The 16,339-nt window shown below is 47.5% G+C and overlaps 1 protein-coding gene across 3 annotated transcripts in view; it reads left to right on the top strand.

Annotated features, from left to right (window-relative positions):
• The window catches only part of PITPNM3 (PITPNM family member 3), a 196,123-nt gene extending 181,580 nt beyond the window's left edge, over window positions 1-14,543 (top strand). For all 3 annotated transcript variants that reach the window (XM_038759618.1, XM_038759619.1, XM_038759617.1), the window contains exons 15-20: window positions 841-957; window positions 7,406-7,554; window positions 8,367-8,516; window positions 9,725-9,908; window positions 12,151-12,279; window positions 13,451-14,543. In XM_038759618.1, the coding sequence (XP_038615546.1) occupies window positions 841-957; window positions 7,406-7,554; window positions 8,367-8,516; window positions 9,725-9,908; window positions 12,151-12,279; window positions 13,451-13,759 (1,038 nt within the window). In that variant the 3' untranslated portion in view covers window positions 13,760-14,543. The remainder of the gene's footprint in view (window positions 1-840; window positions 958-7,405; window positions 7,555-8,366; window positions 8,517-9,724; window positions 9,909-12,150; window positions 12,280-13,450) is intronic.
• Window positions 14,544-16,339: the final 1,796 nt, after the last annotated feature.

Below are 16,339 nucleotides of genomic sequence, written 5' to 3'. Positions count from 1 at the left end.
TCCAGATTCACTGGAGCTTTCTTTGTAGACGAGGCAGGAATGAGGGTGGGCACTGAGTCTCAGGGAACACAGGCCTTGAAGTCAGAAGGACCTGGGTACTAATCCCAACTCCACCACTTGTCTGCTGTGTGACCTTGAGCATGTCACTTCACTTCTCTGGGCCTCAGCTACCTCATCTGTAAAATGGGGATTAAGAATGTGAGCCCCATGTGGGACAGGACCTGTGTCCAACCTGATTTGCTTGTGTCCACCCAGCACTTTGTACAGTGCCTGGTACATCATAGTAAGCACTTAACAAATACCACAATTATTAATATTATTATTATCCCAACCTAGACAACAAACAGCGATCTCCATCCCTGGCATGGACAGCTTTAATGGGTGCCATTTGGGGGCAAGGGATGCTCTTTCCCAGGCAAGCTTGGCACCTGTGATGCCCTTCCAAAACAGCACTCGACCTTCTTTTTTTTCCCCAGTGGTACTTCTTAGGTGCTTACTTTTTGCCAAGCCCTGTACTAAATGCTGAAGTAGATACAAGATAATCAGGTTGGACACAGTCCCTGTCCCACTTGGGGCTCACAATCTAAATAGGAGGGAGTAGAATTCAATCCCATTTTAAAGATGAGGAAACTGAGGCATAGAGAAGTGAGGTGATTTGCCCAAGCAGACAGCAGGTGGGGAGCTAGGTTTAGAACCCAGCCCCTCTGACTCCTAGGCACTTGCTCTTTCCACCAAGCCACACTGCTTCCTCCTGGCAGGAGGACACTGACTAAGGTTTCGGGAGAGATATTTAAAATATGTAATTTACAAGGCTGAATGAACATCTCCCTGTCCTTCCAGAACGTGACTGCCAATCACCGAGCGAATGACGTGATCGCCGCAGAAGATGGCTCCCAGATATTAGTTGGGCGCTTCATGTATGGGCCCCTGGACATGGTAGCCCTAACCGGAGAAAAGGTAAAGTGTCATCTGCTTTTCTTTCTCCTCCTCTTTCTCATACACTGTTGGATTGGACTCACCCAAGCACTTAGTACAGTGTTCTGCACAGAGTAAGCACTAAACAAGTACCATAGATTGATATACGTTGAACGGCCTGGCAGGAAATGTGACTGGGAAGAAGCAGCATGGCACAGTGAATAGAGCATGGGCCTGGGAGTCGGTCAAGGATTCTAATTCCAGCTCCACTACTTGTCTGTTGTGTGACCTTGGGCAAGTCACTTCACTTCTCTGTGTCTCAGTTACCTCATCTGTAAAATGGGGATTGAAACTGTGAGCCCCACATGGGACAGAGATCATGTCCAATCTGCTTTGTTTGTATTCACCCCAGAGCTTAGTACTAGTGCCTGGGATATAGTAAGCACTTAACAAATACTGCTATGATTACGTGCTGAAAGGTTGCAGGATGGTCAGACTGGCCCAGGTTTCCGAGCGGGTCAGGGATTAGAATCCACCGGGACACTTTCCACTGGGCCTCGCTGCCTCAGTTTCCCTGTGCTGCCTCCATTCGGACCACGTCTCTGTCTCCATCACTGATCCGGTTCCATTTCTTGGCTCTGTCTCCTTGCAGCATCCCCGCCTCTGTCATTTGTTCCTCTCCATCTGTCTCTTAAAAGAGCAGCATGACTTCATTAAATATAAAGAATTACCCACTGATGCATAATTTATGTAAATGCATACGAATGAGCATGTGTCACTTGAGGACCCCGAACTGCATTCACCTGCATTCAGCATCCTACCTCTCCCTATTTCCCATCACCCTCCTCCCCCATGCCTCCGCTGGGTTGGTTTAGAAAGAGAGGGATTTCTCCGCAGAGGAAATGCTGAATTGGCCGAAAAACCACCCATGTCATGAAGTACTCCGGGAGGACCACTGGGAAGCTTCATCTTCAGTTTCCTTCACCTTCTCTTCACTTCTTGGAGCCGAAATAGCTTAAACTGCGGATCTGTGGGCCCAAGACTGTGGAATCCTGAATCTGAATCAATCAATCCATCAGTGATATTTCTAGACTGTGAGCCCACTGTTGGGTAGGGACGGTCTCTATATGTTGCCAACTTGTACTTCCCAAGCGCTTAGTACAGTGCTCTGCACACAGTAAGCACTCAATAAATAATATTGAATGAATGAATTGAGCACTTTCTATGCACAGAACACTGCACTAAGTCCTTGGGGGAGTACAATGCAACAGAATTAGTGTTTTTCCCTGCCTGTACAAGCTTGCTGTCTAGAAAGGGAGATGGACATTAATATAAGTAATTTATAATATATAATTTAAAGATATGTAGTTAAGTGTGGTGGGGTCAGGGGTGAATATCAAATGTGCAAAGGTTTCAGATCCAAGATCTTCTAGACTGTGAACCTGCTGTTGGGTAGAGACCGTCAACTTGTACTTCCCAAGTGCTTAGTACAGTGCTCTGCACACTGTAAGCACTCAGTAAATACGATTGAATGAATGAATCCAAGTGCATAGACAGTGCAGAAGGGAGAGCCAGCTGGAGAAGAAAAAGGGCTTAGTCAGGAAAGGCCTCTTGGAGAAGATACGACTTAATGATGCATTACGAACCTAGCCTATCCCTGGAAGGAAAAATTCTTTAGGACCCTGCAGATACCCTTGGGAGTCCAAACCAACCTTCAGTTAGCCCCGGGGCTATTTCAGCTTGGAGTGGGGCTAAGGAGGCCTGAATCTTTCATAGGTATGATTTGTTTTCTTTGGGGCCTTTGGTCCAAATACAGCACAGCATTTTTTCAGAGGATTCTCCTCAGTGCCTGGAGTTGAAATCAGCGCTCTGTAGAAATTGTTACCAGGGATGTGATTCCTGCCCTCTAGGAGAATTTTCTCTAACGGGACAAGAAAAGGTGCCCAACTGCCTTTTCAAGTGCTTTTTAATAGTAATAATGGTATTTGTTGAGCACTTACTAGGTGCCAAGCCCTATTCTAAGCACTGAGCACTGCTTCAAGCTTATTCCAATGCTTAATACACAGTAAGCACCTAGTAAGTGCTTAATAAATATGACAATCACCATTCAAGGGCATAGAGTGCAAGAGAGTCTCAAAGTCAGGCAGTCATATTTATTGAGCACTTACTGTGTTCAGAGCACTGTACACTTGGAAGAATACAGTATAACAATATAACAGACACATTCCCTGTCCACAACAAGCTTTCAGTCTTGAAGATGAGCTTTCAGACTAGAGGTCTGAAGTTACAGTCTAGAGGGCGAGCTTACAGTCTAAAGTGACACTATCATTCAATCAATCAAGGGTATTGATTGAGCGCTTACTGTGTGCTGAGCACTGTACTAAGAGGTCAGGAGAGAACAGTATAACAGAGTCTGTCAGAAGTATTGGCATCTTCAAATTGAAGGACCCCGCCATCCTCTAAAGAAGATAGCTTCATGTGAAGATCAGAGTCTGGAAGTCAGGAGACCTGGTTCTCATCCTGGCTCTGCCCCTTGCCTGCCATAGGACCTTAGGCAGGTCACTTAATGCCTCTGGTCCTCAGTTTCCTCATCTGTGAAATGGGCATGAGATACACTCTTAGATGGGGAGCCACGTTCAATCTGCTTTTCCCGTATCTACCCCAGGGCTTAGCACATAGCGAGCGCTTAATAAATATGGGAAATAATAGATACGGGGCAGGGTGTATTATCACACAGGACAAGGGAAGGCAGCTAGCCTATGGGTATGTGTCTGAATCGATCTTTGCTCTAGAGAAAACAGCCAAACACATCAGAATATTTATTCTGATCGCTAAACCTCAGAGCGTTTCATCACCCTATGTAAATAGTCGCCAGCTCTACTGCCTGAGTCTCTACCCTCTCGGAGCCCTCTGAGCTCCACTGAAGGGAGGCGATATGGAAAATAATAATAACAATGATATTTTTCAAGTGTTTACTATATGTCAAACACTGCAGTAAGCACAGGGGAAGAGACTAGATAATTAATTCCCTTACAGGACTCACAGTCTGCTTAGGAGTGAGGACAGACATTGAATCCCCATTTTGCAGGTGAGGAAGCTGAGGTCCAGAGAAGTGACTTGCCCGAGGTCACGCAGCAGACGAGTGGTGGATCCAGGATGAGAACTCAGGTCCTCCGGGATGACTCCCAGGCCTGGGCTCTTTCCACTAGACCATGCTACTTGTCTTGCATGATTGCCAGCCCACACAGCAGCTATCTCCTCACCTCTCAGGGTCTCCCCCTCTAGACTATAAGCTCATCATGGGCAGGGATCGTGTCTGCCAACTCTGTTGTATTGTACTCTCCCAAGCACTTAGTGCAGTGCTTTTCACTTAGCAAGCACTCGGTAAATACCACTGATTGATTGATAGGGAGATGCCACCAAGGTATCTGTGGTTGGACATTTTTCCTCCCCAAGAAGCAGCCATCACTCCTGCTTATAGCAGGAAGGTGGCAAAGGACTCTAGCTCTTTGGACTATCATTCCAGGACAGTATTTACCAAACCTGTCTCTGGGTAGATGGAATTGGAAAGGCCCTAGCGCAGTCCCGCTCCTATGAATTTAGCTGTCAGTGGCGAAGAAGTCATCATCTGGCAGTAGGTCAGGATTATAATTACCCCACACCCTCAGGTCATTCCATTCATAAATATCCCCGGCAGCCACGCTCTGCGTGATCTCCGGCTTGATGAAAACACAGATGAGCTCTGAGTTTTATTGCTAATTTTTATCAGATGTCTGTATTAGGTTTTCCCTGGCCTTCTCATGTGTGGTCAACTGAAAGAGGCCTTCTCTGGATTGGGTGACAGGGAGGAAGGTGGGGAATTATGGTGAGGTGTGATGCATTTGCTGTTTTGGGGAGACATCTACTCCAGAGCTTAGTACAGTGCTTGATACATAGTAAGCACTTAACAAATAGCATCATTATTAGCATTATTCATTATCAGTTGATTTAATGGGAGCATCTGAACTTGTGGAACCAGCTCCTTGTGCATAGGGAATGTGACTTACCATCTCTGTTCTATTGTACTCTCTCCAAGTACTCTCTCCAGTGCTTAGTACAGTGCTCTGGACACAATAAGCTCTCAATAAGTACCACTGAGTGATTAGTTGATTGGAGATCTGACTGGAATTCATGCAGTCTTCCCACTCCCTCCCTCCCCAACTGCTTGTCAGCAATGGGACTTTTTACCTCCAATATGTAGGTATTGAACAAGTGCTTATCACAGTCCATGGCACCCAGAAGGTGCTCAATTAATACCACTACTGCTGCCAGTGAAAGTCAGTCATGGGTAGACCTGGTTCATCCCTTTGGATCCCCCAAGGACAAAGCTGCCTGTTGGGGAGAAGTCTGCAAAGCCTGGATTTCTCCCAAGTGTTTGCGGACTGGAAGATTCTTAATTTTCCGGAAGCAGCGGGGCCTAGAGGAAAGAGCACGGGCCAAGGAGTCAGGGGGCCTGGGTTCTTATCCTGGATCTGCCACTCGTCTGCTGTGTGACCTTGGGCAAGTCACTTAAAATGACCTCTCACCTACATCCTACCCCTGACCTGAACTACTGATGATCCCTCTCCCCACCTTCAAAGCACATCTCCTCCAAGATGCCTTCCCTGACTATGCCCTCTTCTCTCACGCCTCTGTCACCTTTTCACACAGATTTGCATCCTTTATTCACCCCTCTCATCCCGACAGCATTTATGTAGATTTTCGTAATTCATTTATTTGTATTAATAACTGTATCCCCCTTTAGACTATAAGCTCATTGTGGGCAGGGAACATGTCTACTATCTATGTTACATTCTACTCAAGTGCTTAGTACAGTGCTCTGCACACAAGTGCTCAATATATATGATTGATTGGTAGTATTATTATTTATTAACAGTAGTATTTGTTAAGCACTTACTGTGTGCCAGGCAGTGCTTAGCACTGTGATGGGAACTTAGTAAGAGCTGAAAAAATACCACAATTATTGTTATTATTGTTATTATTATTAATGTGACTGATGGGAGAATGAAAATTTTCCAAAGCCCCTCTATTTCATGAGTCAGTCATGGAAGAGTGTGGTCTAGTTAATATCCATTGAAAGTCACTCTTCTCCTTTGGTGAAATAGACTGTTACACATTTTGGTTTCTCCACTGGCCCAGGGAAAATGCTGTTCCCTGTCCCCCTTCCCGAGTCCCCCTTGAAGAAACCAAGAGACCTCTATAACCCTCCTTTCCCACCGCTCGAGTTTGTTTTTGTTTTTTTCCCTCTTTAGGCAAACAACATCTCCATCTGCTGCCTCTAAAGTGTGATTTCACTCTCGGGCTCCTGATAGAGCAAGTGTTAGATGATAGGATCACCCTCCTTCTTCCTTTCCTTGCTGATTTCCTAGTACAACCCAGACCTCACACTTCACTCCTCTAATGCCAACCTACTCTCTGTCCTTCCATCTCATCTCTCTCACCTCTGACCCCTCACCCACTTCCTGCCTCTTGCCCAGAATTCCCTCCCTCTTCATACAATAATAATGATGGTATTTGTTAAGTGCTTACTGTGTGCCAAGTTTTAAGCACTGGGGTAGATACAATCAGGTTGTCTCACGTGGAGCTCACAGTCTTAATCCCCATTTTACCGATGGTGTAACTGAGGCACAGAGAAGTGAAATGACTTGCCCAAAGTCACACAGTTGACAAGTGGTGGAACCGGAATTTCGACTCTCCCCACCTTCGAAGCCTTATTAAAAGCACATCTCCGCCAAGAGGCCTTCCTCGACTATGCCCTCATTTTCCTCTTCTCCCAATCCCTTCTGCATCACCCTTGCACTTGGATTTGTACTCTCTATTCACCCTTTCCTCAGCCCAATAGCACTTAAGTATATAACCGTAATTTATTTATTTCTATTAATGTCTGTCTCCCCCTCTAGACTGTCAAGTTGTTATAGGCAGGAAACGTGTCTATCAACTATATTTTACTTTCCCAAGCACTTAGTATAGTGCTCTGCACACAGTGCTTAATAAATACCATTTATTGATTGATGGTGGTGTTGCCTTATATTCTTCTCTCTCCTCCTTCTCTTCCACCTCTTCCTATTCTTTCCCCTCCTCCTATTCCTACTCCTCTTCCTCCTCTTTCCCCTTCTGTTCTCTCTCCTCCTCCTCTTCCTCCTTTCTCTTCTTCTTTTACCCCTCACTTTTCTACTAATTCTCTTTCTCACTCTCTTTTTTCTTCCCCTTCTCCTTTTCCTCCTCCTCCTGCTCTTCCTCCTCCTTTGTTCTATGTCTTTCTCCCCCTACACCCTCCCCATTCATTCATTCAATCATATTTATTGAGCACTTACCGTGTGCAAAGCATTGTACTAAGCACTTATCCCCATCATCATCCACCCTCTCCATCCCCTTCCTTTCTCTGGAAAAAGCTGTTGACCCACGAGAAATGTAATTTGAGGAACTGAAAAGATATTTTGTCCCTTTGCAGGTGGATATTCTCATCATGACCGAACCCTCCTCGGGGAGATGGGTATATTTTGATACAGAGATAACCAATAGCAGCGGCCGAATTTCCTACAATGTCCCCAAACCCAAGAGGCTTGGAGTGGGAGTATACCCCATTAAGATGGTTGTGAGGTGAGCCACTGACATTTGAGGGGGAAGGAAAGGGAATGGGGGCAAGAGGTGAGGATGGGGTGGGGAGACGGAGAGAGAAAAAAGATGGAAGAGGAATTGAGAAGTATTGAGAGGGTAGGGATTGTCTCCATCTGTTACCAAATTGTACTTTCCGAGGGCTTAGAACAGTGCTTTGCACACAGTAAGCGCTCAATAATTACAACTGAATGAATTGAGAGGCTCCGCAAGTGTGGGCATCCTGTGGGAGCCCTCTACTTTCTCTTTGCTTCTGTTTAATGGAGGTGCCATGTACTGGCCTAAAGAGTTTTAAAAATCTCATCTGCTCTGAATGGAGCAAGGGCTCTGAAAGGAGACGTCTTGGGAGGGCGGAAGTGGTTAAGGAGAGTCCAATAAGGACAAGAAGTTGGCCTAGTGGATAGAGCACGAGCTTGGGAGTCAAAGGTTGTGGGTTGTAATCCCGGCTCCTCCCCTTGTCAACTGTGTGACAAGTCACTTAACTTCTCTGTGCCTCAGTTCCCTCATCTGTAAAATGAGGATTAAGACTGTGAGCCCAACATGGGACAACCTGATCCCTTTGTTTCTACCCCAGTGCTTAGAACATTGCTTGGCACATATTAAGTGCTTAACAAATACCATTATTTTAAGTGCTTAGTACTGTGCTCTGCACACAGTAAGCGCTCAATAAATATGAATGAATGAATATTAGGTGCAGAGGATGAGTCTAAACCCTGGGTAGTGTCTTGTAAATTAGAAGGCTTGAGCCCTGCCCTCTACTACTAAACTCCAACTATCTTGGCCCTGGTTTCTTTCAGGGGCGACCAGAGCAGCGCAGTCAGCTACCTCACGGTACTGCCGCGGGGGATGGAGTGCGTCGTGTTCAGCATCGATGGCTCCTTCGCGGCCAGCGTCTCCATCATGGGGAGCGATCCCAAAGTCCGAGCTGGAGCCGTGGACGTGGTCCGGTAAGGAGGAGAGTCTTTCTGCCCAGAGTCCCCCTGCTTTCTGGTCCAATGGGAGAGAGAATTCTGAATTTCCAAGGCATTCCAATGAATACCTTCTCTGTAATAATTGTTTGGAATTCTTTATTCCTTTTTTTTTTCCTCACAGAGGGTTGTGGGGAAGGGGATGGTTTGTGGGGATTCCTGAGAGCTTGTCCAAAAAAAGAATCAATCCATCAATCAGTCAATCAATAGGCTTTATTGAGCATCAACTATGAGCAGAGCACTGTATTAAACACTTGGGAGAGTACTAGAAAATTAGTAGATATGATTCCTGGCCTCAAGTAGTTTACAATCTAGTGGCTGGGATCTGAAATCCCTTTGTGTGGTGAAATCTAAAATGGCGCCTTGCAATCTGTCATATTTTCCCTACTTGTCCCTAACTTCCAGAATCTTAATAATAATACTGATGGTATTTGTTAAGCACTTACTATGTATCAAGCACTGTTCTAAGCACTGGGGTAGAAACATTTTAATCACATTGGAGGCAGTCCCCATCCCACATGGTGCTCACAGTCTAACGGGGAGGAGCGGACTTGTATCGAATCCCCATTTTACAGATAAGAATACTGAAGCCCAGAGAAGTGAAGTGACTTGTCAAGGTTACATACACAGCAGATAATCGCCAGAGCCGGTATTAGAACCTAGGTCTACTGACTCCCAGGCCCATGCTTTTCCCACAAGGTCACACTGCTTCTCTTAGCACCTTGGCTTAATCAATTACTTGTATTAATTGAGCACTGTACTAAGTGCATGGGAGAGTACAGTATAAAAGAGTTGGTACACGTGTTCCCTGCCCACAGCAAGTATACAACCTAGAGGAGGATACAGAGATTGATATGAAAAAATAAATTATAGATATGTACATAGGTGCTGTGGGGCTGAGGGAGGGATGTAAGTCCAACAGCATGAGTCTCTCCAAAAGTGCCCTAGTTAGCAAGCTTAGAGTAACAGAACTCATTTCTTTTCAGCCATGTCAGTTTGGGATAAGAATCGGCTCCAAACTCAGTCTGACCAGAGGTCTTTTGCGTCAGGACCAGAGTTTTCCCCTTTTATCGACTTGAGGGGCCACCAACAAAGTGATTTAAGCAGGGGGTCATGTAGAGCGAGGTGCTAGGTGACAGGGAGCTCTTATTGATGACGATAAAGATCTCTCTTTGCTCCAAATGCAGACATTGGCAAGACCTGGGATACCTAATTATCTACATCACTGGGCGTCCAGATATGCAGAAGCAGAGGGTGGTCTCCTGGTTGTCTCAGCACAACTTCCCTCAAGGGATGATCTTCTTCTCAGACGGTCTGGTGCACGATCCACTGAGGCAGAAGACCATTTTTCTCCGAAACCTCATGCAGGAGGTAAGGGGTTAGTAGCTCCCTTGCCGGACCATCCTTGTGGGGCTCCAGAAAGAAGGGGCCTTGGAAAACAGAAGTGGGATTCATTGTCCAGGGGCAAGTGAAATGATAATTGTGGTATTTTTTAAGTGCTTACTGTGTTCCAGGCTCCATACTAAGCACCTTTTGTTATATTGTCCTCTCCCAAGCGCTTAGTACAGTGCTCTGCACACTGTAAGTGCTCAGTAAATACCATTGGTTGATTGATTGGATGCTAAGCATTGGAGGTCTGGGGGCCAAAAGGAGACAGGGATTTTGGGGCCGGGGGGTGAGGACTGGGAGCTTTGGAGAGTTGCTAATCCTCCCATCAGTGGTATTTACTGAGCGCTTACTGTGTACAGTCAGTGCTGTAATAAGCACTTAGGAGAATACAATAGAATTGGTAGACACAATCCCTGCCTTCAAGGAGCTTGCCGTTTTGTGCGGGCAGACAGACATTTGAATGCATTAGAACTTGGGGTAGGAGCAGAGGATCAGGATATGGACCTAAGCACTAGGGGAAATACAAGTTAATCAGGTTGGACACAATCCCTGTCCCGCAAGGGGCTCACACTCTTAATCTCCATTTTACAGATGAGGGAACTGACGCACAGAGAAGTGAAATGACTTACCCAAGGTTACACAGCAGACATGTGGCAGAGCTGGGATTAGAACCCAGGTCCTTCTGACCTACAGACACACGATGAAGTCACTAAGCCATGTTGCTTCTCTGGGTTCTGCTCCTGGCTTGTGTGATAGGGCTGGGGTAGGGTGTATTTCAAAATGTTTAAGGGGCATAGGGACATAGGCGATGCAGAAAGGAGGGAGAATAGGGTACGGTGATGAGATGGAAAAGCAGTGTGGCTCAGTGGAAAGAGCACGGGCTTGGGAGCCAGAGGTCATGGGTTCTAATGCCGACTCTGCCACTTTTCAGCTGTGTGACTTTGGGCAAGTCACTTCAGTTCTCTGTGTCTCAGTTACCTCATCTGTAAAATGGGGATTAAGACTGTGAGCCCCATGTGGGACAACCTGATCCCCTTGTACCCCCCCAGCGCTTAGAACAGTGCTTCACACATAGTAAATGCTTAACAAAAGCTATCATTATGAGATGATAAGGAAAGCTTCCTGGTGGAGGTGTGATTTTAATAGGGCTTCGAAGGTGGGAAAGAGTGATGGTCTTTTGGAGGCGAAGGAGGGGGGAACCCCAGGCAGGAAAGAGGAGGTGGACAAGGGGGCCGATGGGGAGAGAGAGAGAGAGATGAGAACATGAGGCAGAGTGAGTAGGTTGGTGTTAGAACCAAGTGCGTGGGCTGGGAGAGGAGGAGTGAGGATAGGTAGTGGGGAAGAGAGGCTGATTTAGAGCTCCAAAGAACTTACAGTCTAACTGTGGACACCTCTGCACCAGAAGTAGTAGAAGTAGCAGTGATAATGAGTGCAGCATGAAAGGCACATGTATCCCTTTTTATGGTATTTATTAAGCGCTTATTATGTACCAGACACTGTACTCAGCGCTGGAGTAGATAAAAACTAATCAGGTTAGACCCTATCCATGTCCCGCATGGGACTCACAGTCCTCATCTCCATTTTACAGATGAGGGAACAGAGAAATGACTTGCCCAAGCAGTCACACAGCAGACAAGTGGCAGAGCTGGGATTAGAATGCGGGTCATTCTGAACCCCAGGCCTGTGCTCTATCCACGAGGCCACACTGCTCCTCCCCTAAGGAGTTATCTCAAAAACTGGTCAGAGGTTTCAGGTGAAGAGGAAGATGATAGTGTTTAAGAGCTAACTCTGTGTTAAACACTGTTCTAAGCACTGGAGAAGATAAGCACAGTTGTGGTCTCACATGGGGCTGGCTCACGGGCTAAGGGTGAGGGAGAAAGGGAATTGAATCCCCATTTTACAGATGGGGAAACAAAGGTACAGAGAAGTGAAGTGACTTGCTCAAGGTCACACGCCAGAACCGGGATTTGAACCCAGGTCCTTTGATCCCTAGGCCCGAGCTCCTTCGATCCCTAGGCCTGAGCTCCTTCCTCAAGGTAAAGTCGAGATGAGCCTTGCTTAGCATATCCGGTGTGAACCGTGAGCATAGCTCTTCAATCCATGGTATTTATTGAGTGCTTACCATACTGCACTAAGCGCTCAGGAGAGTACACTACAACAAAGTAGATCGGTTCCCTGCTCATCTGGTCTTCTCTCTCACCACTCTCTCTCCATCTCCGTATAGTGCTTCATCAAGATCTGTGCGGCCTACGGATCCATGAAGGACATCTCAGTGTACAACGTCTTGGGTCTGTCCTCTTCTCAGATCTTCATCGTCGGACGTCCCACGAAGAAGTACCAGAATCAGTGTCAGGTAAGGGATCCGATCAATCAACCAATTAATTAAGCGCCTACGGCGTGCAGAGCCCTGAACTGAGCACTGGGGAGAGTACACCAGAAGCAAAATGACATAGTTTTGTCATTACTTTACCTCCTTCCCTCCCCACAGCACCTGTATATATGTTTGTACATATTTATTACTCTATTTATTTATTTTACTTGTACATATTTATTCTATTTATTTTATTTTGTTAATATGTTTTGTTTTGTTGTCTATCTCCCCCTTCTAGACTGTGAACCCGCTGTTGGGTAGGGACTGTCTCTATATGTTGCCAACTTGTACTTCCCAAGTGCTTAGTACAGTGCTCAGCACACAGTAAGTGCTCAATAAATACAATTGAATGAATGAATGAATAGTCCCTGCCCTCAGAGTGTTTCCAGTCCAATGGAAGAGCAGGAGATGATCCCTAGGTATAGGTAGAGGGGCAAGGTGGAAGAACAAGAAGATAACAGGTAACAGGGAGAGGGCTGAGCACATCAGGATGAAATAGTGGAATGGATTATAGAATGTGCGATTATAAAAATAATAATAAAAATAATAGTATTTATTAAGCGTTTTCTGTGTGCCAGGCACTGTTCTAAGTGCTGGGGTGGATACAAGCAAATTGTGTTGGACACAGTTCCTTGTCCCACATGGGGCTCACAGTCTTAGTCCCCATTTTACAGATGAGGGAATTGAGCTAGGATTAGAATGGGATTAGCGCTTGGGAGAGCTCAATACAACAGAGTTGGTAGACATGCTCCCAGCTCACAGTGAGAATTAATGAATGCTGAGTACTTGCAGGAACCAAGCAGCTTGGCCTAGTAGATAGAGCATGGGCCCAGGAGTCAGAAGGCCATGGGTTCTAATCCCAACTCTGCCACTTGTCTGCTGTGTGATCTAGGGCAAGTCACTTCACTTCTCTGTGTCTGTTACCTCATCTGTAAAATGGGATTAAGACCGTGAGCCCTATGAGGGACACAGACTGTGACCAATCGGTTGATCTTGTATCTACCCCAGTGCTTAGAACAATGCTTGACACATACTAAGTGCTTAACGAATACCATCATTATCACTGATTGAGAGGTGCCCGACCTGGTTGGGGCTAACCGCCCCGGACCCCCAAATTGGTAACTTTGCCCCCTCCCCACTTCTCCCCTTTCAGTTCCTCAGTGAAGGCTACGCTGCCCACCTGTCCTCCCTGGAGTGCAGCCACCGCTCCCGCCCCAAGAAGAGCAATCCGCGCATGATACTGCGGAAGGGCAGCTTTGGCCTCCACTCCCAGCCCGACTTCCTGCGGAAAAGGAACCACCTGCGCAGAACTATGTCCGTCCAGCAGCCCGACCCACCCGCCACCAACCCCAAACCTGAGAGGGCCCAGAGCCAGCCAGAGTCTGACAAAGACCATGAGCGGCATGCGCCCACCGGTGGCTGGGGGCGGAGTGGACCCCCCAAATTTGAGCCCGTTCCTTAATGGGGTTCTGGGGGCGAGGTCTCGGCCCCTCTCATCCAGGGAGGGTGCGTCTGGGAGATTAGGGGCGGGGTCGGCTTCGAAACCAGTCGGCATGGGGGGACAGATGGAGGAAGACTCCCCCAAGCCGGGAGTCCGTCTTCTCCCAAACCCGGGGTATCCCCCGCTAGCGGCTCAGCCTGTCTCCGCACGTCTCCTGAAACGTCCAAACAGAGAAGTGGTGTCTGACGCCCCGGCCATGGTTCACAGAACTGTGATTACTGAGACATCTTGAGATTTTTGAGGGTGGGGGACAGGATCGTGGGAGCATCCACAGGTGCCCTGAGGGAAAGGGAGGGGATTGCTCTCCGAAATCTGATTCTCAAGGAGAACTCAGTGTCTGTAAGCAGAAGCAGGTGCAATTCACAGAGGCCCAAATGCTTGATTTCCCTGGGGGGTGAGTTGTGAAGAAGGCTGGGTCGGGGGATGTCCAACCAGTTTTTCTGTGGTTAGGGGTGTGGCCCATTTGTTTAATCCAGAGCTGGGATGATCTCCCTCAGTGACATCAGACACAGAGTCCCATCGCCCGAGTTCAGGCCTAGTGACGCCACACTAGCGAGGCCTTTGCCACACGGGAAGTGTCTTGGAAGCCCAGGAGATGGAGGGGGGTGGGTCTATCCAAATGAGTTGACTTCTTGTGATGTAAAGCTAGGTCACAACATGGGTCCTACTTCAGGCAAGCCAAATCCTGGTGGAATCCCAAGTGGATGAACGCCAAAAAGATTAAACACAAGTCGCTTTTCAGATTGCTGGTGGGGTCTGTTTTTCTGTGATTCCCTCTGAAGCCTTCAGATGACAGGACTTTCGCTGAGGCTGACCGAGTTTATGTAGCCACTAGGTCACTACCTTCTTGTCGCCTGGGCCGCCTTAATAGTTGATCGCATTACACCTCATTGTACACAAGATACTCCTTCGTTCAATGACAGCTTACTAGCCGTGAGATGAATTTCGATCAACTATGATCATCTTTAAAAAAACAAGAAAATATACATGCAGGTTACTTGCTGTAGATTTAACATGGAGCTGCCACGTGAAGAGAAACTTGAGCAAACACTGCATTTCTTCACAAGTGAGTTGTTCAAGCGCTTCATATGTTAACTTACAAATTAGCTGAGTCACTCTTGCTTGTTTATCTTCTCTTCATTCTCTTTTCCTCCCTCTCCTGCCTGACATGTTTTTCCTTTCTTGCTGGAGCGAAGGGAGACAAACCCCATTCTTTCAATTTGCTTCCCTGTCTCCCTCTCTGCTCCTGTCCCCCAAATCTCTCATTCTCTCCACTTTCTTTTTCTCCCCGTCTCTCTCCCAAAGTCTCTTTCCCTCCGTCTCTCTCTCTTTCTGTCTCCTCCCTCGCCCTCAGCCTCTCTCTCTCCCTCTCTCTCCCAGTCTTTTTCCCTCCCTCTCTTGCCCGTTCTCTCCTCCAATGTTTTTCCCTCCCTCTCTTCAACAATCTCTTTTCCTTCCTCTTTCCCCCCAATCTCCCTTTCCCCCCAATTCTCTCTCCCCAACTGGGGAGAGAGGCGGGGGGGGGGGGGGTGAGTGAAGGGCTGAAGGGTCAGCCTGTTTCAGATGAAAAAACAAATGAGAACCCACCTTCTGCCCACATCTTGAAAACTGTTGGAAGAAAGCAGAACTTGGAGCTTCTCTCTTCCTCTCTCTCTCCAATGGCCAAGCTAGAGGGCACCCCACAAGAACAGGTAAATGACCTGTTCTTTTAGCAACAGGACTGGGGGGACCACCACCCTGGGTGGTGGGAGGTGGCGAAGCCTGCTGGAATTCGCTGTTACTCTCTGCTCGGGCCTTGCCCGAAACAGATTTCTGTTGCTTGATTTCTCCAGGAGCCCATGGGGGTGGAAGACAGCGCTAAGCACCTGTCATATTTACAAATCGACGGGCAATTGCAGGTCTGGGGGATTTTCATTTCCTTGCCCTCCCCATCACCGGCCTCACGCGGAGCACCAGGTCTGGATCTGGGAGAGCTCCACTCCATGGAAGCTGGTGGCAGTTGAATACAAAGTTGGATCTTTTTCCTGACTCCTGGGGCGTAGGCTCCCCCGCTCCCTTCCCTGGGATTAGTTGTGGCTTCCCCGAGAGAAAAGATCCTTCACTCAGCACTTTTAACTACCCCCAATCTTCCTGTCCTTACTCCCAGGGCTCGCAGCCTGCCAACATTCCCTGTCTCCCCTTTAAGTCCGGGAGAAGAGGGAAGGGGGAGTGGGTGTTGGGCAGTCTGATAGGTCACCCTGAGTTAGCCCAGGGCACAGACACCCACCACAAAAAGCTCCTGAGTCTGGAAGTCGGGGTCCATATGGTTCTTCTCCCCTCCCTGCCGCCAGAAGACCCCCAAAGAAGAACAGTCCACGCTTCCAGGGAGCGGCCCTCCCCGTTAGATGGAAACGAGAGGCCTTGAACTTGTGTTGCTTTCACTAAATGTCTACCTCTGCCACACTCCCACTACCAGCTCCTCTTGTCACCATTGACTACTCCTAGGAGCCAGATTCTCCTAGTGGGTTGGGGGTTGGTGGTCAGCTCACATTCACCTTTCAC

This window comes from Tachyglossus aculeatus, chromosome 17, assembly GCF_015852505.1.
Source record: "Tachyglossus aculeatus isolate mTacAcu1 chromosome 17, mTacAcu1.pri, whole genome shotgun sequence".
NCBI classification, from domain to species: domain Eukaryota; kingdom Metazoa; phylum Chordata; class Mammalia; order Monotremata; family Tachyglossidae; genus Tachyglossus; species Tachyglossus aculeatus.
The sequence above is the reverse complement of the archived record's forward strand: the minus strand, read 5'-3'. Positions and strand labels throughout refer to the sequence as shown.